Source organism: Lentinus tigrinus (genome assembly GCF_003813185.1).
Source record: "Lentinus tigrinus ALCF2SS1-7 unplaced genomic scaffold L226scaffold_15, whole genome shotgun sequence".
In the NCBI taxonomy this organism is placed as follows: domain Eukaryota; kingdom Fungi; phylum Basidiomycota; class Agaricomycetes; order Polyporales; family Polyporaceae; genus Lentinus; species Lentinus tigrinus.
In genome coordinates, this window is record NW_027137924.1 from 104216 (window position 1) to 130481 (window position 26266).

The 26266-nt window shown below is 55.8% G+C and overlaps 9 protein-coding genes across 9 annotated transcripts; 4 read left to right on the forward strand and 5 right to left on the reverse strand.

The window, feature by feature from the left end:
* Nucleotides 1–2649: 2649 nt before the first annotated feature.
* Nucleotides 2650–5793, forward strand: L226DRAFT_90085 (uncharacterized protein). Its single transcript, XM_067687321.1, has 5 exons — nt 2650–2978; nt 3032–4046; nt 4103–4294; nt 4347–4516; nt 4568–5793. The coding sequence occupies exons 1-5, from the start codon at nt 2694–2696 to the stop codon at nt 5564–5566; spliced, it is 2661 nt and encodes an 886-aa protein (XP_067534452.1). The 5' UTR covers nt 2650–2693; the 3' UTR covers nt 5567–5793.
* Nucleotides 5505–7320, reverse strand: L226DRAFT_488025 (t-SNARE). Its single transcript, XM_067677218.1, has 6 exons — nt 6927–7320; nt 6777–6861; nt 6570–6718; nt 6293–6504; nt 6068–6222; nt 5505–5999 (listed from the first exon to the last, which is right to left on the reverse strand). Exons 1-6 carry the CDS (start codon nt 7133–7135, stop codon nt 5988–5990), a joined length of 822 nt encoding a protein of 273 aa, XP_067534453.1. The 5' UTR covers nt 7136–7320; the 3' UTR covers nt 5505–5987.
* Nucleotides 7321–8352: 1032 nt separating this feature from the next.
* Nucleotides 8353–8966, forward strand: L226DRAFT_90159 (uncharacterized protein). The gene is made up of 3 exons (XM_067687323.1): nt 8353–8497; nt 8556–8727; nt 8794–8966. The coding sequence occupies exons 1-3, from the start codon at nt 8464–8466 to the stop codon at nt 8831–8833; spliced, it is 246 nt and encodes an 81-aa protein (XP_067534454.1). The 5' UTR covers nt 8353–8463; the 3' UTR covers nt 8834–8966.
* On the reverse strand, nt 8916–9641 carry L226DRAFT_90121 (uncharacterized protein). The gene has a single exon (XM_067687322.1). It carries the CDS (start codon nt 9477–9479, stop codon nt 9099–9101), a length of 381 nt encoding a protein of 126 aa, XP_067534455.1. The 5' UTR covers nt 9480–9641; the 3' UTR covers nt 8916–9098.
* On the reverse strand, nt 9634–10532 carry L226DRAFT_464531 (histidine-phosphotransfer domain, HPT domain-containing protein; the record flags this gene model as incomplete). Its single annotated transcript, XM_067675866.1, has 3 exons — nt 9634–9904; nt 10035–10180; nt 10245–10532. The coding sequence occupies 3 exons, from the start codon at nt 10530–10532 to the stop codon at nt 9634–9636; spliced, it is 705 nt and encodes a 234-aa protein (XP_067534456.1).
* A 252-nt stretch (nt 10533–10784) lies between these two features.
* L226DRAFT_535806 (CRAL/TRIO domain-containing protein) lies at nt 10785–12710 on the forward strand. The gene is made up of 5 exons (XM_067680990.1): nt 10785–11021; nt 11145–11316; nt 11405–11502; nt 11732–11990; nt 12065–12710. The coding sequence occupies exons 1-5, from the start codon at nt 10810–10812 to the stop codon at nt 12407–12409; spliced, it is 1086 nt and encodes a 361-aa protein (XP_067534457.1). The 5' UTR covers nt 10785–10809; the 3' UTR covers nt 12410–12710.
* On the reverse strand, nt 12463–20149 carry L226DRAFT_613702 (uncharacterized protein). The gene is made up of 24 exons (XM_067686533.1): nt 19947–20149; nt 19664–19892; nt 18578–19611; nt 17907–18523; nt 17427–17843; nt 17266–17366; nt 16945–17214; nt 16741–16888; nt 16527–16688; nt 16370–16474; nt 16135–16319; nt 15316–16081; nt 15153–15263; nt 14955–15104; nt 14806–14899; nt 14609–14749; nt 14526–14557; nt 14377–14470; nt 14153–14317; nt 14009–14096; nt 13503–13953; nt 13038–13444; nt 12823–12973; nt 12463–12766 (listed from the first exon to the last, which is right to left on the reverse strand). Exons 1-24 carry the CDS (start codon nt 20092–20094, stop codon nt 12704–12706), a joined length of 6129 nt encoding a protein of 2042 aa, XP_067534458.1. The 5' UTR covers nt 20095–20149; the 3' UTR covers nt 12463–12703.
* Nucleotides 20150–20295: 146 nt separating this feature from the next.
* On the reverse strand, nt 20296–22744 carry L226DRAFT_90255 (pleurotolysin B precursor). Its single transcript, XM_067687324.1, has 10 exons — nt 22407–22744; nt 22269–22343; nt 21993–22201; nt 21618–21936; nt 21401–21553; nt 21179–21345; nt 20918–21111; nt 20717–20859; nt 20626–20661; nt 20296–20564 (listed from the first exon to the last, which is right to left on the reverse strand). Exons 1-10 carry the CDS (start codon nt 22452–22454, stop codon nt 20424–20426), a joined length of 1485 nt encoding a protein of 494 aa, XP_067534459.1. The 5' UTR covers nt 22455–22744; the 3' UTR covers nt 20296–20423.
* Nucleotides 22745–24029: 1285 nt separating this feature from the next.
* Nucleotides 24030–24542, forward strand: L226DRAFT_523664 (Aegerolysin aa-Pri1; the record flags this gene model as incomplete). Its single annotated transcript, XM_067678831.1, has 2 exons — nt 24030–24165; nt 24226–24542. The coding sequence occupies 2 exons, from the start codon at nt 24030–24032 to the stop codon at nt 24540–24542; spliced, it is 453 nt and encodes a 150-aa protein (XP_067534460.1).
* Nucleotides 24543–26266: the final 1724 nt, after the last annotated feature.

Below are 26266 nucleotides of genomic sequence, written 5' to 3' on the forward strand. Positions count from 1 at the left end.
TGTGTTGGAATTGCACAAGGCACGGGGACAGCACATCGCATATGTCGTAGAGGTATTCGCTCGCCAGTTCCGCGAATTCTTCTTTTCCATCTCCATGGCCGGATCGTGCGCTCGTCTCCTCCGCTGGGACCGTTCTGCTTGCATCGTATCCGAGTCTTTCGACATTCGCAAACATCCCGAGATCTTATGCGAGTTTCTGTGGAGGTTCGGGCAGGCCTCGGCAGCAGGTCGCGGTCACGACGTCACGGTCGAGCCAGCGCTGACCGAAGAGGAAGCCATCTTTGAAACCCTGGTCACGGAAGCAACTGCGCTGCAATTAGGCGTGAGCGGACAGGCATTACGCCAGGCAGTACTACAACACTACCAACCTGGAAAAGTTATGGCAATTCAGGTTCTCGATCACGGGGAGCCGTCCAATATCTGGCGGCGCCTACTGGTCTCCAGACCCGTCATCTCTCCGTTGTCATTGTGTGGCAGGGGTACCAGGGGTTTCTGGGCCGTCGATACCTCTAGTCATCGGGTCGTGTTCTTGAAGGACACTTGGCGCACTACTGCTATCAGCGATCTGGAGGGCGAGATCTTGCGGCACATGGCCGAAGATGGCGTGCGCAATATTCCCCATGTTGTCGCTCACGGTGATGTGCCAAGGCATCTTCCGAACGATGGACGGAAGCTCTCGAGTGAGTTGCCTGTTACACGAAGTTGAAAGCTTCATCTCATCCTACACCTTGCAGCTGGTGACTATCAGTCAACCATAACGGACGAATACAAGTCGCAACCTTGGGTTCACCTCGCCGGCAGCAAAGACATACATATCTCCCCGCGTAGGCATTATCGCCTCGTTTTGGAGCAGGTGGGCTATGAAGTGCGGTTTCTGCGCGGTACAGAAGAACTTCTCAATGCCAGCTATGATGTTTTCGCTGGTAGGTGTTCAGCGCATGTTTGCATACATCGAACCATGCTGTTCATACGTTCCCGTTTAGCGATGCGGGATGCGTTGGAGAAGGACTCTCGCGTACACCGAGATATCAGCCCTGGTAACATCATTCTTGTGAGGGACCGTGAAGATCAAACTATTCGGAAGGGATACCTTATCGACTGGGAATCGTCTTGTACTGTGGACGAATCCGGGCTGGCTGCCAAGGCCGGACGCGCGGTAATTGTCACTCACCTAACCTTCCTCGTGCGTCTTGCTGATTGCTCGTATAGGGGACGTGGCTCTTCATGTCACGAGAGCTGTGTCTAGACCACGAGAACATATATCGTCAGACCATCAAGGACGACATGGAGTCTTTGCTCTATGTCGTCTTATACTGTGCACTCCATTGGCTCCCGCATAACTATGGCAAGGATACACTCGCTGATTGTATAGCTGCGTTCTTTAAGCACAGGGATGCGTTCCGTAACAGCTCTGTAGGCGGCGCTGGGAAGCTCGCTAATGCGCAGGATCGCCACTACACCAGGAGCCTCACCTTCGGTGACTCAGCTCTCAAAGAATGGCTGGATACAGTCATGAATTACATTGCCCCCGCGAGTCGAGAACAGTACGAGCTGTACAAAGATAAGTGGAGTTCGGAGCAACTTGATGCGTTCTGGTCGGACTTCCTGAAGACCCACAAGCTCCAAGCGAACGACCGCTTCAATCATGACCTGCCTAGGCTCTCCCTTCCTCTCGAGGCACCCACACCGCCCACACCTTCCAAGAGGCCATCAAGCCCTTCCCCTGTTCCTGACGTGCGGCCCGTACACGCTGCCCGAGGTCCATCGAACAAGCGTCCACGTCAGGGCTCACCCACCCCCTCCGATACCGATACAAAGCGTGCACATATCACCCGCATCACCCGTTCTCAGGCAGGCCCGTCAGAGGGTCCCCGCCGCAGTAAGCGTATTCGAGAGCATGAGGAGAGGGTGGCGGTTGCGCAAATGCCTGCTCCCGTCGCAGTACCCAGGGGTAGGGGGCGTAGAGGAGCCGCCGCAAAACATCAAGCGTCTACCTCGCGTAGCAGTGGGCGGGGTGGTGCTGCCGGAACACCAAGTCGTGGTGGCGCAAGGACCAGAGGCGGAAGTCGTAGTCGCAGCCGCAGCGATCGAGACGCACGGACGACTACTTCCCGCAAGTAGGCTCTCGTGTCTTCCATCACCTCCTCTTTGCCTTTTTCGAGTTCTGCGCCGAGTGCGCTATTCTGCTCCACGATCTTGCTGTCCTCCTTCAGTGCTCTGACCATTATGTCCGCATGGAACGGTTGTCTTGCTGTACTTGTCATAGTAACCTACACACAATGTAATGATATGTAGACGTGCCCAATCTCCGAACGATGTTCGGTCTTCTGCTTACCCTTCATGTCAGCTGCTAGCGGTCAACTAACAGTCACCGCGTCCGAGTCACACAACTTGAAGAGCCTGTCGAGGAAATCCAGTCGCAATATCTTTCGGCCTTTAAGTTTAAGGACCCACACCTGGATACCTCAGCGAGTGCCAACACGAATGCGAAAGTAGTACAACTTACGCTCGACCCAACATGTGAGTTTATGTAATCACTCGCTGCTGAACGTCGCCCGGGCCGGGTGCTGCGATTGGCGCGAGCCTACGACTCACCGCCGCCACTGTGCGACATCAGCTTGACCTTCTTCCTGCTCATATAGCTCACCAAACTGTTACATACCAGTGTGCTATTTTTTACCTGGCATATCTGAATGGCTCACCCGTCGACTACGACTCCTGTCTACAACGTCCCGATGGCATTGAGCGGAAGCTCGCACCGTACCCTTGGTCTCGAACCAGACCGTGCCATGGCTCGTAACCTACAGCACCTTTCAGCTACTCGACAATGCATTCTTGGACCGATGCCTGTCCAGCTCTTCCTCGACTCTTTCCTTCATGTTCCCTCCACCGCCGATCGTAGTGGACCGCCGCAGAGTGGCGCGTTCACATCCTTACCTTACCATGCAGGGAATGCTGCAGGTATCATCAAACCACTCGTGAGTACGCAATTTTTTTCCGGTCCGCCTTACAGCTAATATGCTTCGTGTAGCTCGCAGCACTCAATGGGAAATCTTCACCTCAGCCCTGCTGCCCTGGGTACACTTTCCACAACACCGCGACGCGTAGTCTGCACCCTCGGCGGCTGGGCTATATGAAACCTGATATCTGCTGTTTTACCACAACGCACGCAGATATCATACAGAAATGTGCGACGGCTTCTCGGGCAGAATTCGGCTACCTAGAACTCTTCTTCAAGATCGAGGCGGACCCTATGTACGACATCTGCTCTGACCCCTCACCTGGGACGGATCCCGAGACTCGTAAATCGCATCATCTCATGCAAGATTATGGGTCTGACGACGAAGGAGGACCCTCAGTTGTTGTCCAGAGAGCTGAGAAGGTGTTTGCCCAGCACATAGCGTTCGCTGGGGAGGTCTTCGCTCGTCAACACCGCGTTTTCTTATTCACTGTGTCCATCTTCGGATACCTTGCACGTATACTCCGATGGGATCGTTCCGGTTGTATCCTCACCGAGTCTTTCGACATCAGGGAACAACCGGAGCATCTCTGCGAGTTTCTATGGCGATTCTCCCAGACAGCGCACGCTGGACGAGGTCATGATATGACTGTCGAAGTCGCCCACGCCGACGAAGAAGCCCTTTTCCGCACCCTCATCAGCACAGAGGTACGATTGCAGCTCGACGTAGATGGAGAGGAGCTGGATCAAGCTCTGAGGTATCATTACGAACCCGGGCGTGTGACTGCGATCCACGTCCTGCAGAGTAACCCAGAAGGTGATGAAACGTCTCGGCGCTTCATTGTCTCTCGCCCTGTTATTTCCTCCCTTTCTCTCACTGGTCGCGGGACTAGAGGCTTCTGGGCGGTTGACACCACCGATCACAGCGTCGTTTTTCTCAAAGACACCTGGCGGTCCCATAGTACCACAGGCAAGGAAGGCGACGTGCTTCACCGACTGAACGCTGCCAACGTACAGAATGTTCCTACAGCATTGACTCACGGGGATGTTCTGTACGACGCAGAAGATGAAGATATCGGACCGTCGCGTAAGTCGCATACTCCTCTCGCAAGGCCGATCGAGAACTGACAGGATTGTTGGCAGGCCGAGGGCTACAGAAGACCCTCACGGACACATTTGTCTCTGAACCGTGGAAATGTCAGGCGTATCGTGGAGTTGATACTCAGGTCGCTGGACGTAAGCACTACCGCCTGGTCGTCAGCCCTGTAGGCTACGACCTGCGATACTTCCGCAGCACAGAGGAGCTGCTTCACGCGACTTATGACGTGTTCATTGGTGCGTCTGTAGTTGGGATCTCCCTTCGCCTTGCTGATGCAGTATTTCGCAGTGATGAAGGATGCGCTAGCGCGAAATTGTCGGCTACACAGAGACATCAGCATAGCAAACATTTTGTTGGTCAAAGAGCGGGGTAGCGACATTCGCAGAGGATACTTGATTGATTGGGAATGCAGCTGGAATGTGGACGAGTCAGGTCAGGCTTTGCAACCAGGGCGCGCAGTATGTCTCCTCCAAAGTCGCTAGAACTCCGTATGCTCACGGCGTCGACAGGGGACTTGGGATTTCATGTCGATCAAGATGCTTCGGGACTCGAAGAACATACGTCGCTACACCATACAGGACGACATGGAGTCGCTGCTCTACGTTGTCTTCTACAGCGCTCTACATTGGCTCCCTCACAACTTCACTGACGAGGACGGCTTACCAGAAGTAATCAGCGCCTTCTTCAAGCGCAGGACTTCGAAGAGCGGCTTGCTCTTTGGCGGCGATGCGAAGCTAAGGAACACCATGGACCGCTTCTACACGTCCGCACCCACCTTCGATAGCACAGCATTCCGGGAATGGTTGGACACCGCCTTTGACTACCACAGTCCACCCAAGGGCAAAGAAGTCGAGTACGCCGACAAGTGGTCCAATCCCGACCATCTTGATGCCTTCTGGTCAGACTTCCTACACACGCACAATCTGGAACGTGGGGATCGTGTTACACATGAGATTTCACCCGACTATGTGCCGGGCGACTCCTCGTCCTCCGATGACAGCGACGTTTCGTCAAGCGCGGCGTCTTCTGTGTCGGATCGTGAACGACACGACTTTCCCCAGCACGTCCACGAGCCCTCGGCACACCCTGAGGGTAGGGACACCTCTCTCCAGCCGCAGCCTGGTACTGGCCTCAGAGAGCGCGTCTCGCCTGAACGTCTGGCAGACGTCACTCCTGAACCCGAGCGTGTACGTGCCTCTCCTCGGAAGAGGCCAAGGCAATCCAGCGAGGACGCACCTTCCCCCCGACGGAGTGAACGCATCCGAGGCCGGCAGGAAAGGGAGGCGGTTGCGCGGACGAACGCACCAGCGAACGTACCCAGGGCCAAGGGACGTAGAAGAGCCACCTCGGCACCTCGCGCGTCCGCCTCTCTTGGTCGCAGTAGGCAAGGTGGCGGACCAAGTGCTCCGAGGGCTCGTGGAGGATCTGGAGGGAGCGCCCGGGGTCGCGGACGTGGTGACGGGCGGGGCAGTGTACGAGGCGCACGGACAACACCCTCTCGCAAGTAGGCTGTTTATCTTTTATACTCGCTATCCATGTCTGGTATCGTTTCAGCTGTTTCCCTCTTCACCTTTGTTATCCTTGTGTCACTTGCTCCGTTGTTTTCGCTTTTCGATACGTGTTCTACGCGTGTGCATACCTTGCGATTGGTTGGCTGAGATTGTGCAGCATAGCGATGGCATCCATGCCACATCTCAATGTCAACTGCAGCGAACGTACAACGGCGACTATAAGTAGCAACATAAACAAGGATATCAACAATCACCGTCACCAGAACTAGGGGAATATAGCATAGAGCATAATAAGCCATCCAACGATCGTGTACAAGTCCAGGGGACACTGCGGAAGTCATAGTCGTCCCTTCTAAGCGTCGTCACATAGGTGTAAGCGTCGTCACATAGGTGGTGGTCAACTTGTCACACTCGGCGATCATGACAATATCTGCGGTGGGTTCAACAGAGCATTGGTATTCCGGTGGAACAACGAGCGACGACAAGGAGGATACGTACTGCCAAGAGGACCACGCAGACGACGACGACTAGGACCAGCATGAGACACAGTGCGCGTTTGCCAGCGCGTCGCTGGTACTCGTGCGCAGTAGTCAGCTCTTCCGCAGCGCCGGCAGTGTCGACCGCGATGGATGATATATTCGACTCTATGTTATCTGTGGAGACAGTGGTGAGCATGCTTGTATTGCGACGGCCGCAGCTAGCCAACAAGTGGGCAGGACTCACCGAGCATGCCACCCTGTTCCTGGACGAGAGTACCGAGGTCACGGAAGATCTCGTGGAGCTCGTGGATGCCGCTCTCAATCTCCCGGATGTCAGCTTCTCGCTCCTGGATGATGGACTCCTGGAACGCGAGCTCTTGAGGGGATAGTTGTGTCTGTAGGATCTGTGCTTGACGCTGCTCGGGCGATGGACTTGAGGCGCGATCCTGCTCGTGTCTGAACAATAGCACAGCGAGGGTTACTGTGTCTGCGACGAAACCGACGCGTCGAAGGAGACTCACCCTCCACCCTCTTCCTCCTCCATTACGAGCTTGACCCCGTCCACTACCGTGCGTTGCCGCTCGGCGCTGACCTGTTGAGCGCGCTGGAAGGCAACGAGGGAAAGCTGGAAGTCATGGGAAGTCTTCTGCAATGACGTCTTGTACCGGGGCTGCGTACGCGGTCATGATTGGTCCGGACATGGGTATATGCAGTCGCGTTAGACATACCAGGATGGCCTGCATCGTTGCAAGCTTCTTGAGGTCATCGGAGCCCCGCTTTGCCATTGCCCGCGTCGACTCGGTCAGGTCATGACTGAGATAGCGGGATTCCATGCATCAGTGGCGCTCGTCTATACTCAAGGATCTTCATATACTCACAGGGACTTCCTGAGCTGCGCGGAGTCCCTCGCCGTCCCGAGCTGGTCAACCAGCTTCAAGATACCCTGGACATTTGAATTGATCTTGAAGACTTGCAGGGAGAGCGAGGACTGTAGGGAGACGAAGGCGGACTCTTCGGGAGACTGAGGTACGCCGTTAGGGGAGAGTGGGCGCTGTGCAAGTCCAGTCTCTATGTCGTTGAAGCTCATATCGGCGATGTTGTTGAAAGCGAGGAAGGAGGCAGAAACAGTGTGGAGAGGACGAGAACAACGCGGTCGCGACTCGCGGAGTCGCTGCGCCTCACGAACTGTCCCACGGGCCGCATCATGTGACGTCTTCCAGACAAGATAGCAGACGCCCACCGCCTACCGTCGTCTGTACGGTTCCACCAGGGGACTAGTGTTGCCGCAAGGTAAGCCGCTTGCCTTGCAAGCTGGCAGCTGGTGATGGGCTTGCCGCACAAGCTCCGACAAGCCAGCGCGCCAGTTCGGCTTGCGGGGCTTACCATTTCAGGTTCAGATAGACGCGCATAGCCTCGGGAAGGAGGAGGAGAGGAGGCAAGTGTCGTGTACAGGTTGCAGGTCGCCGCCGACTGAGTGTCAGATAGCGCGCGTACAATAGGAATACATGTATGCTACTTATTCTTCAATAGTTCCTGAAGTTCTGCGCATTTTCCGGCATTAAGCAGCTCGCGCACAGCAGTGTCTGTAACCTTGCCCTCGATCCCATAATCCTGCTCATCTGCGACCAAGGACGACGTGAACGAAAGTCGATTTTGCTTGTGTGCAAACTTCAGCAGCTGTAGCTCTGAAAGGAGGTCCGGGGCCATCTTGGTACGGCGTTCTGTGATGGTCTCCTTGCTCGAGGAAAACACCTCTTCACATGAAACAGACGATGCCTGAGCTGGGAGGACGTCGAGGGCTGCGGAGAGAAGAAGTGGATACACTTTCTCATGGCACTGATAGTAATTTTGAGCTTCGAAATGCTGAAGTGCACATAGGTTTTGCACTTCTCATCTCGGTCGCAACTTTGGGTTCTTATATGACAATCGCATAATAAAATACTCAAAATAGTTACACATTGTACCATACTCGCATCCTACCGTTCTCGAGCTAAGGAGGGCGCGGCACGACGCGACAGGGTGTCAAGGGTTGGGTTTGTAGACAGCCGGTGGAGGCGCTTGCATGCGAGCAGCTAGGTGAGCGTGAAGTGAAACACAGAGGATATCGAACAATTCCGAGTTTTAGATCCTTAGGAGTGCAGCGCAGGAGGAGGTATTTACCAAGAGAGAGACTGCGCAGCTAGACGTAGTGGATGAGCGAAGCCAAGTGGCGGCGAGCAGTGTATGACGTCTGAACGCCTGCTTTCGGCATGCCATAGCTCAGCCAATGAACGTCGTGGGAACCAACTGGCAAGTTGTCCGAATGCGTTCAAGTTTTGACGAGTTGCCCGTGGGACCAGCCCACGCAAGCCAGTTCGCAAGCTGGCTTACAACTTGCGGCAACACTACAGGGGACTCGGGCTAGCGAGGTCGAGAATGCGACCTCTTGTTTCTTCGTTTACAGATGCAAGTACTGGGTTAAGCCTTATCCTCAGGCTGCGTATTGATATGTACTCATGATTTCGTAGGGCCCGGGCAATTCCTCGAAGTCTTGCCTCTGCTGATTGTATGTCGCGTTTGTTCAATCTTCGAAGCAGCTCCAGGACGTGCCCAACCTCTGGGAATATGGGCCTACCTCGTCACTGGTATTCAATTCGACGTAACGTGCATGCCATTTTGGCTTGTTGGTATCGACTTGAGGTGAGTTGCGCCTCCCCTCTTGTGCACGAGTGGTGCACCTCATTTGTATCGCATCTCGTTCTCGAGCCACCGAAGAGTCAGCTGCAGTACTTATGGTCGACAGTGACGGAGAGATGAGGGCAAATATCGTGTGCACGCAAGGGCAGCACTGAGAGCGTCGCGGAATCGGAATATCATCTAGAACGAAGAGATCAGAAGGTCAACGTCAGTGTAATACCCATACACTCTTCGAGGGAGGACACGACCTCAGACTCCCAAGCGCGGTCCGACGGTCGAGATCCACAACCCTAGATCCACCGCCTGCGCGTACGGACAAGCTACATATGCATGATGTCACTCCGCCCGAGGCGACTCGGCGTTTTGTGAGATCGCTAGGCTGAACTTGAGAGTAACATAATAGGGTAGCATAAACGTATACACGTGGTGATAGCGGGTAAGTAACTTGCATCGACGGGAGAAATACAGCTGCGAAAGATGGGTTGTGGTTGCGATATAAGCATGTTTACGGGGTGGCTGCTTGTAAGACAGTAGTGGCAATTGCATGGTAAGGGTGGATGGATCGTAATCGTGGAATGGATGGATACACTGGTGTTGAGTAGCGGCACGCGAGTCTCGATATAACATACAACTTTACATGGAACCTTCTGCTTCTGCTGCTCTTCCGACTTCACGCCTCCTCCCTGCGTCAACAACAACGTCGTCCACGGACCGAACAACGAACCGACTCGCGTGCGGCATGGACCAGGAGACATGCGAGAAATGACGCGACCACTGTCTTACCATATACACCATCGCACATGACAGACAGCAAGACATTCCGTTAGCCAAAACGCCGATCAAGCAGCTCGAGCACGCACATCGAGTTCCAGTGCGGCTCGACGGACCAGCCGTCTACCTGCCTGTCGCTCAGATCTCGGCGGGGACGACGTGCTCCTTGTACCACCTCTGGAGCCACTTCTCCGCAATCCCGTACTCCTTCTTGACCCGTTTGAGGAGCGGGCCGATCTTGGCGAGCGCCTCGTCGGGCGTGAGGTCTGTGCCAATGACCTCGTCCCTGAGGGCGCCATAGTGCTGGATGTGCTCGCATGTGGCCTGGACCGCGGAGACGCCGAGTGCAGCGGAAGAGCCCTTGAGGAAGTGGCCGAGGGACGAGAGCTTCGGCAAGTCCTTCTTCTCACTGTGGGGAGCGCGGACGAAGACGGAAATGAAGCAACAGCGACGATTGGTGTGGCGAAGCATCGCACGTGGATTAGAGAGGACGGAGAAGCGTCAACGCGACGAACGAGAAGATTCTGGGCGATACGTACAAGGCGTTGTCCATGTCTGTGAAGGTTGTACTTGCTTGGGTGAAGTACGCCTCGGTCATGCCGAAAGAGAAGTCGTGAGTTTCGTCCTCGTCGAGATCGAGAATCTGGTTGAAGGTATCGAGGTCAATGACATCGTCCTGATCGACCTGGGATGCGATAGAGAGCGATGTCAGCACGCAGACGGTCGGGATGCGCTCCGGCGGGGCGCACCTCGTCTTCTCCGGCATCAGCGTCGGTGTTGGCGTCCGCAGGCTCGTCCTTGAGAGCGGGTGCTGGTGTGCGCTCTGGGGCGGGGGTCGCGCGGAGTGGGGGCTCGGGTGCAGGGGAGGTCAGACGAGCAGCGGCGGACTTGGGGGACGCGGGGGCAAGGGACGCGCCGCGGGACACAGCGTGGGCGGGTGGGGATGGGGAGCGGAGCCTGGCGGCGGCGGGGGTGAGCTCGCGCTCGGGGGACTTGAGGTGGTCTGCGACGGCGGTCTTGGTCTGTGTGGCGGACATGGCTCGTCGTGTCTGGAGCAGAGGGGATGGGCGGGGGAGAGAGACGAGGACGGGGAGAGGGATGGCGGAATTATCAATGCGATCGGACTCCACTTGTTAGAGCACGGTTATTAGGACGATAAGCAGGCATAATAAGTGGGACTAATGGGGTTAATTACAGGGATTAGCCCAGTTTACACAATCGATACACCGGGCGAACCGTGCCGCGCGCGGTGGGCCACTCGAGGCTCTGCCACCGCTCGTCCGCTCCCAGCAGCTGCCACCCTCTCCCGCGAGCATGTCTTCCTTCTTCTCCTCGTCCAGCGCAGACCACCCGCCCAGAGTCGAGGTCATCAATCCAGACGTGACCACAGGCCACCTCCACAACCTCACTCCAGACCAGCAGGCCGCGTTCAACGCCTTCAAGGACATCCTCGCAACCTCACGCCTCTACTCCCCCCCGGCCCATCCAGACAGGCCACGCCCAAGCCATGACGAAGTCACCCTCCTGTCCGTACCTTTTCGTTTCCTTCACGCCTTCCTCCGCTGAATGATATGTTATCTTTTCCCCCGCCTCTCCACCCGCGCTCGCGCGTATGCATCCGCATGTCATGGCAATGCACACGCGCACAGGCGGTTCCTGCGTGCGCGCCGCTTCGACCCCAAGAAGGCCATGAAGCAGTTTGCCGACGCTGAGGCATGGCGCGCGAAGCACAACGTCGAACCCCTCTACGCCTCCTTCCCCGTGGACGAGTTTGAGGGTGCACGTCGCTTCTACCCCCGCTGGACCGGACGCCGTGACAAGGTATCATAACCGCTCCTCCACCCTCCCACCCGCCCGCATCGTCGCCCAGGGTGCGTTTGATCTCTGTCCTCATCCACACACCTTGCAGAACGGCCTGCCGGTATACGTCTACCGCCTCGCCTCCCTCACGCCGCCCATCCAGAAGGAGCTCGCTGCCGTGCCCTCCGAGCGTCGCTACCAACGCATGTGAGCCCCATTTAATACTTATTTGCGCTCTGAAACTGAAGGACCGCCCTCTGACCTCACCGCTGCCCCCATTCGTTTCGTCCACATGTCGCTCCACCTCCTCACCTGTTCCGCCATATCCCTCTACCTGTTCTCCGTCTGGCTTCTCTTCGCGCTGCCGATCCGGCACGGACATCCTGTGACAACTCTCCCCCGGCATCCTCGCCATCTTCCTGCGCTGCCAAAACAGTGTTGTCCTTTACGAGACCCTCACGCGATTTGTGTTCCGTCTCTGCAGCGCTCATCCGCGTCCCATCGAGCCGACCCCCATCTCTTCCTGCACCACTATCATCGACTTTGACGCCGTCTCCCTCAACCTGCTCTGGAACCTCCGCTCGCACCTCCAGGAGGCCTCCACGCTCGCGACCGCCAACTACCCCGAGACCCTCAGCACCATCGCCGTCGTCAATTCCCCCTCGTTCTTCCCTACCGTATGGGGTTGGATCAAGGTGCGTCCGCGGCGTCTGCTCGAGCTTCTTGCTATGACGCATTCTGCTGACGCCGACGCTTCGACGACCCGTAGAACTGGTTCGACGAGGGAACGCGCCGGAAGATTTACATCCTCGGCAAGGATCCCGGCCCCACTCTGCGTACGCTCATCCACCCGAAGGACCTCCCGACGGCGTACGGAGGCGAGCTCGAGTGGAAGTTCGAAGACGAGCCCGCGCTGGACGATGCGACAAAGGAGCTCATCGGGGAGATGCCGAAGGGCCCTGTCATCTTCGAGGATGGCAAAGTCGTCCGGCCTGTAGTCCCGCAACCTGCTGAGATCCCGCTGCCACCGTCTATGCCACCGTCCATGCCGCCTTCCATGCCGCCGTCCGTGCCTGCCTCGGGGACAACTACGCCTAAGGTCAGCAGCGAATAGCCATAGTTAGCACTGTTCATTTGTTTTTTGGGGGGCATACAAGGTAGATGTTTGATGCAGTAGAACAGAATTGGCGTGCATCGAGTGCATCTTGGTTTATTAACTGCGCGGATTGTACTCTATAATTACACTGATCGACTATTGTGACAGCACAGAGTCCTTTGTGGCAGCAGCAGCACGGTCCATACAGCATGCAGTAGCAAGACGAGAAAGAGACCAACGAAACGTACAATAAGTTACCACACGTGCCCAATATCTATAACATTCTGTAGCATATTCGAGTTCATGCTGCGGTTACATAGCCATGTCGTCTTCAGGTTCCGCTGCGACGCCGTCCTCGCTCCAGATCTCCAAGAACTGTGCAGGCCCGTCAGCAAATGAGCGGATCTTGTACGACGAAAGTCACGACTTACTCGAGCAGTCTGAGCAGTCGCGTTCTCACTCGTGACCATGGGTGCAGTGGCAAATGGTAAGCCATCCCACGATATCGGCCGTTCATGCTTGCGCGTGGCAGGTCGGTCTCCCACAGCGCTCTTCTTCCCGACTACGAACTTCGAGCATTTCCTACACCGATACCGATGACGGTCAGCATTCCTTGCGTCATCTGGAGACGCGGACTCAAGCTCACTCTTCTGAGATACCATACAACGCCTTCAAGTGCGCCTTCAGCAGCATGATCATTGCCACGATGAGTGAGCTCCGCAGCATCCCGAAGTCGTGTGACTTCGCCGGGAGGGATGTCTGGGAAGGTTCGGTCCCCGTTGGTTGCTGGATATGGTGAATCTGGCCCGACTGTGACGTCCCGGACTCGACGTCCATAGGCACAGGCACGTCCAGGGCCGAGGCCCGGAGAGGCTGACTGGTGCCATGCAACTGGGCGAGTAGGTGTGACGGCGAGAGGATCTCGACCAACTGCATCCCAGCGGTCGAGAGGACGGCGGTCAAGGACTTGATCACCGTCAGGAGCTCCTCCTGTGTCTTGTACTCGAACGATGCGAAGTTCTCCGCCATGTACCGGGTGAAGTCAACGTCATCCTGCAGGGTTCACCTTCAGCTCTAGATCGCAACCAAATGAACATGGGGCTGGACCTACCTGTGTGGATTTGCCAAGTTCGACGTCGAAGACTTTCACGAGAGCCCGGAGGAAGTCGAGCTTAGTAGCTCGCTTCTCACGTGCCAGTGTATACCACCGCTGCAACAACGCAGAAGGACCAGGGAGCATGCGGTAGCCCTTGACTGCGTCCGGAGTAAGCCGCTTCTGGTAGTCAAAGGAAGCTCGGGCGCTGTTGACGTAGCGCGAATTCAGTAGGGACGTGTGCTTCGCATGCAATATGGCGTGAAGCGCGCTGGCCCTCGAGCTAAGATGGTTGCTCGGGCTAGTCTCAAGAGCGACGATGACGGGGAAAGACTGGAGAGGATGAGCGAGACCCTGCTTGATGGTGAATGTGAGGATGTCAACTGCAGCTGCCTGGATCTGTCCATTCTGCGACAGAGCCGCCTCCAGGATCTTGTCAAGATACCGCTGAACGATCGCAGAGCTCACACTAGCGATGCCTCTTAGTTCTTGATTCAGCGCGAATGCCAACGTCGTCCACTCACCCTGAGTCTGCGAAACCGTCGGTATTCCCTATCAACTCCTCCATATTCACCTTGCCTGTTGAGTTCTTGCCCTTTGATCCCAGGGACGCTGAGAGGAAATGTGTGTAAGGTACAATAACCCATATCAGCCTGTGAATGCCCCACCTTTCTCGTTCGCAGCATGCTTTGCAGCCTCTGCAACCAAGAAGTCTTGCAAGATCTTCAATAGTCGGCCTCGAATGTCCTCAATGGGCGAGGTGAAGATATCGTCCATAATCTTCGCAGAGGGCTCAGCCGTCATCAGGGCAGGTTGGGCTCGGAAGAGGAAGCCTGGCATAGCCGCGCTGATGAGATCCGACCGCAAAACTCATGAGCAGAGACCGACTTACCCAAACATTGCAAGATTCGACCTCGCAAGCCCTGATCCTGGTACTTCTGATACAACTTGAGCAGACACATGTACACGTGCTCAGTCACAGAGCTCTGTTCCGAAGGAAACATAAGTACTGTTGATGCGGGCTGGTAGTGAGGGTCATACCTTCGTGATTTTGTCGATGTCGTCCTTGAACTCTGTAGCTCTCGTGGTTAGCGGATATAACCAGACAAAACTTCATAACTTACTCTCTTCCTCCACACGCAAGAGGTCAAAGTTGCAATGCTCGCAAAGCAGGGATATAATGAAGAGTAGGATGGTGAGAGCTCGCTGCTCCGGAGGAGGAAGCGCTTGGGCAACCGGCTTCTGTATGGATTGTTGCAAACGAGCTATGATCGAAAGGTTCAGTAATGCTACACATATTCACACTGTTGCACATACGCACCATTGCATGAACGCAGCAAGGCCACAAGACGGCCGAAATCATGCGTGAGATGATGTACAGTCGCACACATGCAAGCGACAGTCTCTTGCAATCCCTGGGTGTTGCTCATAGTCAGTACTTTTAAAGAGGAAACCCTCGAAATTGCTCACCAAAATCCCTGCGGCTGTAGAAGGCTTGAGGATCATAGGCTGGAGGGCTAGCTGCAGCTCTTGCCCAAACTTGGCTGCAGTCTTCGGCATGTGGGGGATAGATGCTCGGAAGATGCGGAGGAGATAGTCCGAGGTCGTCTGCTCCTCGGCCTGCAAGGGGATGAGCCACGATCGGCCAACAAAAGAAGCACAACTCACGTTCGCGGCGTTTTTGAGGTACGGCAGAAGCGTCGCGGCATTAGCACCAGATAGAACTGCCGGATATGCCGAGGTGAAGAGGTAGATCGTCTGGACGCAGTTCAAAACAGTCTGCGCAAGTTGTCAGCGCCGCAACCGCGGATGTCTCAGGAGGTTGACTTACGAAGCCAGGTAAATCTGAGGCATCCACGAGGCCGTCGATGAGCGTCTCGCAGACCTCGACATACCGCTGGTGTAGCTGGGTCCTCTCGTTGTCCGACTTGTCCGCCATGATACGGTGCAAGAGGTCCTCCAAAGGAGACTGCCTATCGTTGAACTGCGCGGCAACACCCATGATGATCGCCACCTTCGTGAGCAGCTCGGACTTGTCCTGGGAACCGGCACCGGACTTCGGTGCCGAAGGCGTGTGCATGAACCACAACTCCTCCATTGTCTTGATAGCAAGCTCCTTCACCGTGTCGTCCTCGTCGAGCATCCGACGGACGATGCGTGCGCAAATGTCGATTCGTGCAGCCCTGTCCTCGGTGACACTGTAATATGCCTTGAGTAGCTTGATCACACGCTTGCGCACACCAAGGCCAGTATCCGCGATACGGTCCGCGATCCGCTGGTAGTAGTCCGACGCGAATTTAGGAGAGTCGATGATGTACTTCCCGATGAGCTCCACTGCAGCGTCTCGTACGGCAGGCGAGCTATCTAGCAAATGGGTCTCGATACCTCTTCTCACGTTCGGCGCGGACAAGATGCTGGGGTCACTCGTGACGATCTGACCCAGGGCTTTCAGGGCCTTGGTTCGCATGAATACCGGAGGCGCATCGAGGGCTTGCAGGACAACGGCTAGAATCGGATTGAAGGAATTGCGCAGGCTTTGGCAGGTACCGATCTCCTCAGACAATCGGTCGATCTTCATGATCTCTTCCTGCGAGTTCCTGCAGAGACGAGACGTGAGTTACCAGAAGAACGGGAGACGTGGGATCCGTACCCAAGCTCAAAGACATCGCCGGGAGGATCATCCCAAATTCCGCGCATGGACATCTTCAGCTGTTTCGTCAAGCCTTTCACGCTCTTACGGTCAACTTCGCCATCTTCTGACAACAGCTTCTCGCAGTGCTGCAGTGTAAGCGCGAGCTCATGACCCCATATGACGGCAGTAAGCTCCCGAGCACTCTGTTTCATGGTCAGTAAACGACGGAGTACAACAACGGAAGTGTACTCACGTCAAACGCCTGATCCTCCGAAGACCGCTTGCACAGGTTATCCTGCAGATCTTGGTGGGCACTGACGAGCTGCTGGAGCTTGTCCTTGTCAAGAGCGCTCGTGATCTATGGACACATCAGCACAAGGCCCGCCACATTGTCGATGGTCACAACATACCTCGTCGAGGGGTAACAGAATAGAGTCTTCTGGATCGCGCTTGAACCTGAGTGTGCTGGTCCGAAGATGTGCGGCAATGACGCCAAGGTGATCTAATGCGAGCGTTTTCACGGCATTGTTGTCGTTCTGCGAGGTCGACTTGATATCGTCCAGGGAAGATACCTGCATGCATGCGTCAGCACTGGTATCAAACATAAATTGAGAGAGGACTGACCATGAACTTGCAGATCAAACTCAAGATAAGACTCGCAGCGGGCCATTCAGGCCAGAACAAGACTACAAGAAGATCTGAGATGAGGTTGTCGAAGATGGCACGGTACTCCGCCTCGTTGGAGTTTTTTGTGGTCTTCGTCTTGCCGGACCTAACGTGCAATGAGCGAGAGTGACCTTTACTGACATCACAGGTTGATGGACGAACCTCTGGGTCAAGAATATGATGATGGTCTTCGCAGCCTTCGTCGCAGAGTCCAAACCCGACGCATACAGTCGCATCTCCTCCTGGTCATGCTCATCCAGCAGTGGCTCCTTGGGCGGTTTCTCGGTAAAACTCTCCTGTCGCTTCAACGCGAGAGCCTGATCTCGTGCTTTGCGAATGGCCCGAGCCTCCACCCGCACATCATGCGCAGAGGTCTGCACAAGCTGCATGAGCAGCGCGGACACAGTCCTGATAGACCGACCGTCCCGCAGTCTGCGGTGATATAAGCCCCACATTCGCCCGCATATAGGGCGAGAGACGCACCGGAACTGTCCTGCTCGTTGCTTGGTATCTGAGAGTTTAATGAGGGACGACAGGATTTCTTCGATGATCCAAGGTCTCTGGTCTTCGTGGTTGGCAAAGATCTTGAGAGGAGGCGTCAGTATCTCGGCGACTTCCCAGAGGATCGGATGGATAGAACTCACACTGCGGATCAGGGACAACGCATCTAACCGCAGACCCCTCATGGCACTTCCACCAAGCGTCGCGATCACATTGCTCGCAGCTGCCTTCTTGCCTTTCCCTTCCGGCTCTGCCTCGACGACGAAGAACGGCCCAATAGCGATGTAGACAGCTTGTATTATTATACTTTCACTCATGGCCATGGTGTCTGCGCATATCAAGTCGTTGATTCGGGGTAGAATAGAGGAGACGGCCTGGAATATCTCGCTCAGCAATCGACGCAGAACACTGTCGGCAGGCCCCGAGAGTTGGATTAGCTCGCGAAGAAGCCCATTTAACTGACTGTCTGTCAGCGAGGCTTCCACGAACGGGTACAGAATCTTCGTCAGGTGGTTCTTCACAACGGCAAGAGACGCAGTGATCAACTCCTCCGAATAGAGCTGGAAGAGTGAACGTCAGTCGATCCAGTGGATCATACCGCCAGACATGACGGTGCAACGTACCTGCTTCGGTAACCGATCGCTTCCGAGCAATGCAACACAGCAGTCCGCAGCCAAGATACTGTCCCTCGCGAGCTCGAGCGTTCTAGTCAAACCCTCGATGTCCTGCTCCGTAATCGCCTGCTGCTCGGCAGACGCCTGGTCCACCTGCATAGCGTCACCATCTGCTGGCGCACCGGGCGACTGAGACTTAGACCGGCCGTCGGCTTGAGCCTTCTTCGCGGACTTCTTCCCCTTGGCCGCCTTTTGGGAGGTCGCACCAACCCCAGCCGGGAACGGATCCAGATCTTCACCCGCACGAACGCTGCGCTCGAGCATCTTGAGGATACGCGAGAGTGTAGCAACATCGACGTCGGCCATCCTGCCCTTGTATCGGGGCGTCTGCGCGGTACCATTCGCATCGCGCGAATTCAGCCGATGACGTTTACTTGGGCGTGCAACCTTGGTGATATGAGTGATCAGCTTGCGGACCAAGTTAGGGTGTAGTTGTGGCGGTGCCCCTGGCGCAGTGAGCGGCGAGAACCAGTCCATAGGAAGGTCCTCTGGTTCGATCTCCGGAGGCAGCCCATCCTCCGCCTCGAAGATGTCTTCCAGAAGCGTCAACAGCTTGTCCAGCGGCGCTGATACAAAAGGTCAGAACTTCGGCAAGTCAGTATATGCTCTACTCCACTCACCTCTCTCGTCTCTCTCACCAGTGGCCCTCTTCGAAGAAGACTTCCCGCTCGCCCGCCGATGTCCTGACGGTGTGCCATCCTCTTCAGTTCCAAACCCACCCAAATCCTCGTCGTCCTCGCCGGCCCGCATCCTCGCCTTGCCCTTCGCACTCAATTTAGTAGTTGTGATGACGACCTCGGGCCGCTCTTTCCTCTGGGACATCGGTGTATGGTAGGCCTTCGGGAACGGCGGAACGGCGACATATGGGGTAGAAGAGCCAGAGGAAGACGGAGCCGACTTGTTCTTTGAAACGGTCAGCACTGGGGTCTGGGCCTTCCTTGGCTTGAAAGGGGTCTGAATAACTACCTCAATGGTCTGCCTTTGGCTGTGGCTATGGCCGTTCGTATACTGCGGAGGCGTCTGGTTCGAACGAGGAGTCGACAAACCACGACTCGAGTCCATTGACTTCTGACTGCGATTGTGGACCATCTTTTGCGGCGGGGTTTGCTGTGCGCGTGGCGTCGGAAGAGGTCGGTTGGGATCCGCTATCTGGACACGCTTGATGGTGGGCGACTCCAAGTACTGCTCGACCTTGCGCTTCCGCGGGGTCAAGGGCATAAGCTTCTCAGGAGTTGGACGCGAGTTCACCAACGGGTCAGGACTGCCAAGGTCAGCCATCGGTATGTCCGCAAACGCGATAGGTTGAGAGCGAGACTGTTGAGGCTGAGGGGGCGGCGGAAGGGGAGCGCGCGGGGGCTGAGTATATGCGCGTGGTTGCTGCATGGGCGTCTGGTTGAGGAAGTTGTTGAAGAACGCCGGAGAGTCCTTTGGCTGATATGTTTGCCGCGGCGGCCTCTGAGGAGGAGGCGGACCCAGCGCACCAGCAAGCGATGAGGACGAAGCAGAGATACCAGGTGGTGGCGGCGTGGGATAGGACGCAGCCGGAGACGTATGTTGAATCACTGACTGAGCGAAGGGAGGGCTCTGGTATGTGGAGTGGCGAGACTGGTTTGGAGGCCATTGCGGAGGTGCTTGGTAGTTTGAGGAGTACAATCTAGTCGAACTCAGTCGTTGTGCAAAATACATGACTAACCGAGAATACTAACGGTCCCTGACCAGCGAGGTGGTATACAGCCTCGTTCCTGGTGCTCTCCCAGTACGATCCACCATAAGAAGGTTGTTGTGGACTCATGATATGCGTAAATTCCTGCGCATACTCCGAGTATTGGGGAAATCGGGGCTGGTGGTATGATGCATTGGAGGGAACGGAAGCATACGGCTGGACATAGGAAGGCGCTGCGGCGGATATGGACAAGTTGCTGAGATGCCTCACGACTTGGAGTGGCCTTCCATGAGCATGCAGAGGCGCTTGGAAAGGAGGAGACTGACCATGCGTGGACGAGGTCGCGGAACCATACGGATACGCCGCGAGGAGCTGGTGGGCGTCCTGGACGGTGTCGTTGGCGGCATGATGGTCGATCCCGTCGTGTTGCCGCCGTTGCGAGTACTGTTGGGGAGGATAGGAATGGCCGTTCATCGGGGAGAACGGCGAGGACGATGGAGGAGGTCAAGCGGCAAGCAAGCCAAGGTCAAGCCGCAGAACGCGACGAGCTCGACAGGCGCCCGCACTCCCGACGCGGTGTCGCGTAGCGGTCACGCACAGTCACGCAGCCTTTTTAGGCCGACCACAGCCTGGGCGCGGTCTGCTGCACGCCATGCTCTCTCGTTCTCATGGACAACCACTACATCGAATTCATCATTCACTGTACATTGCGATATACATCGTACGAAAACTTGTCATAACACTCGTCGCGTTCGAGCTCAATAGTAAGAATTCACAAGACCATCTTCGCCCGTCGCCCGTGCTCAATCAGAGTCGAACAAGACCACATTCTTGCGGAGCGCCCACCGAGGCCTGGGAGGGTTGTCCACCCCCGTCTGGGTGACCCTTACCACAGGCTTCAGGTCCAAGCACTCGTCCTCCGGGTCTTGCGAAGATGCCGGACGCTGCAGTGTAGGCAGAGTGGTAAATGCCCCTCCTTCCAGCCACGCTAACAATCACACTCACAGTTATGTATACCGAAGTATTAATGGCAGTGCCGTGCTGTTCAGCACATATTAACAATGCAGTACGCCAACAACCACAGGATAGGACTCACCAGCTCCCATTGGCCGTCAAGGAACAGTCCGGGACGCAGCGCACAGAGAGTGGTGCCGGGAGCCACGCCCGCGGAGAACCCACCGAAATACGTCGAGAAGAACGCGTACTCAGGCTGGTTGGGGAACGGCTGGTCCGTGAAGCCTGTGGAGAGTGTACCTCAGCGATAGCTGGGTGAGACACGACGTATGGACAAACATACCGGCACCCGGGCTACCCATCGTGACGGCGTAGTTCCGGCCTGACTTGGGAGGCAACGTGGGCTTGACGATCAGAGCCCTGCTAGAGTCAGCAGCGTGTCCAAGCCAGAACCAGCCGTTAGGAACGACGCCCTGCGGCCGGTAGATGCCAACGGGGTACTTGTCCGTGCCCGGTACGCGTTCAACGCTCACCCACCTATAAGTAGATAGAACGTTGTGTTCAGCAAAGTTCGACTCGGACAGATACTGGAGCATAGACACACCTGCCGAGGAGCGGGGTCATCAGCGCCTTGACCGTGCTCTTGATCGGATCGGGAAGCATGTCGACGACAGCGATGGTCTCCCCCACTTCGATGACGCGCCAGTAATCCGTGTCGTTCGTGGACGCAATCCATTGAGTTGTCTCCTGGATCTTCGTGTAGTCGCCACCCTGTAGCACAGTAGATCAGAAGCGTCAAGCTAAAGAGGTTGGGAGGAAGGCATACTGTGACAATATATTTGACCGACAGCTTTCGACCCTGCTGGGTAGTGATCGTCGTCTCGGTGTTGCCGTGTCCCGCGGTGACCCCGGCGCCCCAGCCCTTGACCGACCCCTCAAGACCAGCCTTGACGTCCTCCTTCACCGTCTTCTCATTCTCCTACGAGACACGCTTCGATGTCAGACTATACCGACACGGCCATCTAAAGCTCAGGATGACCCACAGAACGCTTGAATGTCTCCATAGTGTGTGCCGACAAGGTTCCGCCGATACGGACCTTCGTTCGGTAGACCTCTCCGTAGTCCTTGAATATAGCGTCAAGAGCCTCACGTTGTTCCAGCTTCGTCGGCTTCGCGAGGGCGTCGCTGACGGCCTTCAAGAATGCTGGGCTGAGCTGCACGTCGTCGGCGTAGCCGGTACCCGGAGGGCTCAGGTCGATGCGTCCTTGAGGGAACAGGTAGCGCGAAGACACCATGATTGTCTTCTCGGTTTCGGTGTTCTTGTAGCTGGTCTCGGTCGAGTAGTCGGCGTTCGCGGTGGCGCTGGAGACAGTCGCGTGAGCAATGCGCAGAGAATACGGGGACCAAGTTGAGCATACTAGGGAGACGAAACCTTGATGGAGACAGAGGTGTAGTTCGATTGCATCAGAGTCTCGGTGTACTCCGCCTCGACAGTGGTCGTCTCAATCGTCGCAGTCTGATTGACGTTCACATTGAGCTTGTTGGGGCGCACGATGAGGTCGCGGGTGCTCGACTGGGGGCCGCTGGTCGTCATACGGACGCCCTTTAACAGGTTGTTGTCGTCGATCTGCCAACAATCATAAGACAGCTCAGTAACAGCAAGTCACGATAAGGTGAACAGATGGAATGCTTGCCAGTTTGTTACGACGCACGGGATCATTGTTGACATCGACCAGAGTGTCGTCGGGGCTGGGAGCACTAGGAACAGCCTGTCTCCCAGGGACGTTGTATCCCGTCAGGATGGAATGCTAGCCGGATGTATGGCTACGCACCAACTTGCACTGGGAGTCTGAGAATGTCGCAGCATGTGCTGTTGCCATTGCGGTGGGTCGTATAGCAGGGAGGTGAGACTTTGCAGCGCTGTCGATTGGGAGGGACAGTATTACGTTAAGGCCTTGTAAGGAGCAACATATATGTGTTCGCCATCTTGTTGTCAACTAAAGCCGCTTCTTGAACAGGCGAGCTTGGGGGCACGGGTGCACATAATTCTCCCACAGCTAATTCCATCCACCGCTGTCGAATGGTGGCGCTTGCCGAGGTCCGGTATGGCGACCTCGCCAAGGGGCTCGTGTAGCATGGAAGGTGCTGGTATAGATTGAGTAGAACCGAGCGGGAAGCGCCTGTAGATGACAGGTCTGGGGCATCACCTATGCACATCGCGCAGTCCTGAAACCCTTCAAGGGCGCGTTCGATGTCACCAATGTACGTCCGCGGTGAGAGAGGCCCCGACGGAACTGCAACCTTCCAGGAAACTGCGTGAGTATTGGAAGGATGATTTCGGGAAGGGTACCTCACGAAGTGCACCCTGCATGGGCGTTCGCTATCAGGTCTCCTTTCAAGACTAGTATTGCTGTCGTTGTATCAGCTCACTGTCCCGGATCCTGCACATCACGAGGACATCGATCGTCTTGGTATGGCACAAATATACGGAGGTATTGGCAGTTTGGGGAACCAATGTCCTTCATCTACGATGGGCAGTGGATAGAAGCGGCTCCAACCGCCGCACTTGCGCTCGAGATAATTTCGTTGAAGGCTTCTTCAGTTGAAAGGGGTGACGTTGACCATGAGTTCGACTCTGACGGGGAAAGGAAGTCTCATGAACCATGGGGTATTCAAAGTTGTTCCTATCGGATCTTGCTATGTAAAGCACCTGCGCACAAGTTGAATGGCACAGACGTCCATGCACAGCACGTAATACGCACGTATTAGTGCTCTGCCTGACCCGTACGCCGAAGCACGTTCGACAACTTCAAAATGAGTTCAGCTTCCCTTCAACGTTCAACGTTCAAAGAACAGCGCCAGACACTTTGCAAGCAGATAGAAGCAAATGAATGAGCGTGTGGCGCCAGAGGACTATGCACAAGGGAGTCCCTACATTTGCAGTCCCGAAGCTGCCGTCTCAAGCCCGCCGTTCTTCAAATGAAGGGCCCCCGCTTCGCAGAAGGAAACTTGTGAGCGAACTTGGTCGAAGGAAGAGGAGAACCTCCGTGCGTACCGCGATCGAACCACCTGGATCATACTTCCTAGCTCGCTGTCATCGCAGATCTTGTGCCACGAAGATGAGCCATAAAGATCCCAGCGATTACCAGGCCTGGTCGAATAGTAGTACTACAGTGTGAAGGAGGTCAGTCAGGTGTTCGGAGCACGGGTAAACGCAGACCAGAGTGTACATATCAGGATAGAGCTTAGCTGCTTGGTGGTTGAGGGCAGCTGACTCGTCGAACAACGGCGTTGAAGGGAACCTCCAATTGAACAGAACAGAGCGTACCCTTTTCACCGTGACGAGACTAGACTGGCGCTGGCACCGGGAAGTGGATAAATACCCCGTGGCGAGGATGTCCATCCACCAGAACCATCCCCTCGCTCTACTACAGCACGCTTGCACTCTACGAACAATGTCTGAGGCTAACGCTACCACGGGACCTCCCCGCGCATACGCCCAATGGGTGACGATGGTCCTGAAGAACTCGGGCAGCCAGGACATCAAGGTGAAAAACATGAACGTCTCCTGGGGCAAGCTGTACGCCGACGGTGAGTAGTTTCAGTTTCGGGGAGACGAACGTTGCCGTACTTACCGGGATTCCAACACAGGCAACAAAGATGACGAGATCTCGCCGTCCACGTACAACGACTACGTCGTCCACCCCGGCGAAGAGGTACGCATCAACGGCTGCGGCCGCGAGAACGCCTCGTCGGGCACGACGGGCGAATTCGACGTCCTCGACCCGACTGCGTCCAACAAGGTCATTCGTCACTTCTACTGGGACTGCCCCTGGGGCTCCAAGGCGAACACCTGGACGGTCAGCAACATCAACTCGAAGTGGATGGTCGAGTCGTCGGGGGCCAACCTTGACAGCGGCGCTCTCGGCACCATCACCGTCGAGTTCCTCAACAAGCCCGGGAAATAGGTGCCAGGGTGAGTACTCTAGTTATATGGCCAGTCGGCTCACCTACTGACCATCTATTGTGCGGGATCGTCCCGGCTTTCAACTCATGCAGACACCATCCCAACACACGTCATGCTCGCGCATTGCGCGACACAACAACAGAGATCGCTCCGTCCTCCATCTGTGAATGTACTCGTAGCTCGTGATTCGACAGCTTGTATCTTGCGAGTCGCGTTCGTATGCCATCTGATGTCTGAGTTTCGCCTTGAGCTGCAACTCGGAAGTCTTAAGTCAAGTGGTGGATGCGCCCGTGGCTAAGTAGGTGGAAGGAATTGGCAACCTGAGATGCAATCACGGTGGACGCCCGGGCGGCTTATAATTGCCGGGCGCTACTCCGACAATCCAAAACAGATCGAGTCTCGCGGCAAACCTGCTCGCGCAAATACGACTCTTGACTCAATGTGATACTTTCTACGTATGAATAGTATACTACTTCCGGTGTGTAACGGCTATAATATCGAGCACCAAACCAGTAGTCGAGAGACAGCGGCGTGTGCAATCGAGATTGTCAAACGACTCGTCAAGCGCCTCCTGCACGACCTTCTCCGAGTTCGAGTCCAACGCGGATGTTGCCCCATCGAGCAGGAGCACCTTCGGGTTGCATAGGAGAGCACGCGTGCCGATGGCGACACGCTGCTTCTGACCACCAGAGAGCTGCGAACCCCTGCCACCGACTTGTATCTCATATCCGCTGCAGGATACGGTGAGGATCCAAAGATAACATCAAAGAGAGAGGGACACGTACTCAGGCAAGGATTGAATGAAGTCTAATACTCCCCCAGCTGATTCCGTTCACCGCTGTCGAGTGGTGGCGCTTGCTGAGCGCGGAGGTCCGGTATGGCGACTCGCCGAGGCCTGCTTCAGATGCTCGAGCAGAATGGAAGGTGCTGATGTAGATTAGCTATATGAAGTGCCTAAAACGACAGGTATACGGCATCACGTATTAGATGCACATCGCACAGTCCCATGAACCTCAAAGAGCGCGTTGAATGCCGCCGATGTACGTCCTCACGGTCAGAGAGGCTCCGATGGCACTTGCAAGCTTCCAGGAAACAGCGTTAGTAGTATTGGCAGGGTGACTTTGAGATGGACACCACACAAGAGTGCACCCTGCATGGGCATTCGCTATCACGAGGACGGCGATTGTCTTCATGTGACAGTGGCAGCTGCATTCACAGATTGGGAGACCAACCTTCTTTGTCTACGGTTGACAGTGGATAGAAGCGGCTCTAATCTGCCGCACCTTGCGCTCGAGGTCATCTTCAGGGCTTCGCGAAGGGTGGCGGACCGTGAGGTCGACTTTCATGAGGAAAGGAAGTTTCGTGACCCGAATGGACCATAGAATGCTGAAGTTATCACCTCATGGCACTTTTGCTATCGACCTTGGTACGCAGGAGCAGGCAACAGTTGGGTGCTTGGGTGGCACTGGAGATGTCCAAGCACGCCCCGAGGGCAGTACCTCATTGCGCCGAAGCACGATCCGCTTGAATGTGAGGTTTCTCGCTTCAAACATTCCTCGTTCCACGATCGGCGCATCCCTGCCAAAGGATGATCAATGAGTGTGAGGCGCCGTAGGAGTATGCACAAGGGAGTCTCTACATTTGCGATCCGAAGGGTCTTGTGAAAGGAAATTTGTGAGCGAGCTGGGTCAAAGGAAGAGTAGAGCCTAGTACGTACCGCGATCG

Bases quoted from the DNA above. Each gene is read 5' to 3' on its own strand.
- L226DRAFT_90085 (XM_067687321.1), top strand. From the start codon at position 2,694: ATGGCTCACCCGTCGACTACGACTCCTGTCTACAACGTCCCGATGGCA. The intron at 4,047-4,102 runs GTAAGTCGCATA...GATTGTTGGCAG, and splicing joins TGAAGATATCGGACCGTCGC to GCCGAGGGCTACAGAAGACC. The intron at 4,295-4,346 runs GTGCGTCTGTAG...AGTATTTCGCAG, and splicing joins GACTTATGACGTGTTCATTG to TGATGAAGGATGCGCTAGCG.
- L226DRAFT_488025 (XM_067677218.1), bottom strand. From the start codon at position 7,135: ATGAGCTTCAACGACATAGAGACTGGACTTGCACAGCGCCCACTCTCC. The intron at 6,505-6,569 runs GTGAGTCTCCTT...GCTATTGTTCAG, and splicing joins GAGGAGGAAGAGGGTGGAGG to ACACGAGCAGGATCGCGCCT. The intron at 6,223-6,292 runs GTGAGTCCTGCC...CTGTCTCCACAG, and splicing joins GGAACAGGGTGGCATGCTCG to ATAACATAGAGTCGAATATA.
- L226DRAFT_90159 (XM_067687323.1), top strand. From the start codon at position 8,464: ATGCGACCTCTTGTTTCTTCGTTTACAGATGCAA. The intron at 8,498-8,555 runs GTACTGGGTTAA...ATGATTTCGTAG, and splicing joins TTCTTCGTTTACAGATGCAA to GGCCCGGGCAATTCCTCGAA. The intron at 8,728-8,793 runs GTGAGTTGCGCC...CTCGTTCTCGAG, and splicing joins CTTGTTGGTATCGACTTGAG to CCACCGAAGAGTCAGCTGCA.
- L226DRAFT_90121 (XM_067687322.1), bottom strand. From the start codon at position 9,479: ATGTCTCCTGGTCCATGCCGCACGCGAGTCGGTTCGTTGTTCGGTCCG.
- L226DRAFT_535806 (XM_067680990.1), top strand. From the start codon at position 10,810: ATGTCTTCCTTCTTCTCCTCGTCCAGCGCAGACCACCCGCCCAGAGTC. The intron at 11,022-11,144 runs GTCCGTACCTTT...ACACGCGCACAG, and splicing joins CATGACGAAGTCACCCTCCT to GCGGTTCCTGCGTGCGCGCC. The intron at 11,503-11,731 runs GTGAGCCCCATT...CTGCCAAAACAG, and splicing joins GAGCGTCGCTACCAACGCAT to TGTTGTCCTTTACGAGACCC.
- L226DRAFT_613702 (XM_067686533.1), bottom strand. From the start codon at position 20,094: ATGAACGGCCATTCCTATCCTCCCCAACAGTACTCGCAACGGCGGCAA. The intron at 14,471-14,525 runs GTATGACCCTCA...CCTTCGGAACAG, and splicing joins ACATCGACAAAATCACGAAG to AGCTCTGTGACTGAGCACGT. The intron at 14,097-14,152 runs GTGGGGCATTCA...ATTTCCTCTCAG, and splicing joins GCATGCTGCGAACGAGAAAG to CGTCCCTGGGATCAAAGGGC.
- L226DRAFT_90255 (XM_067687324.1), bottom strand. From the start codon at position 22,454: ATGGCAACAGCACATGCTGCGACATTCTCAGACTCCCAGTGCAAGTTG. The intron at 22,202-22,268 runs GCAAGCATTCCA...GATTGTTGGCAG, and splicing joins CCGTGCGTCGTAACAAACTG to ATCGACGACAACAACCTGTT. The intron at 21,112-21,178 runs GTGTGTCTATGC...ATCTACTTATAG, and splicing joins ATGACCCCGCTCCTCGGCAG to GTGGGTGAGCGTTGAACGCG.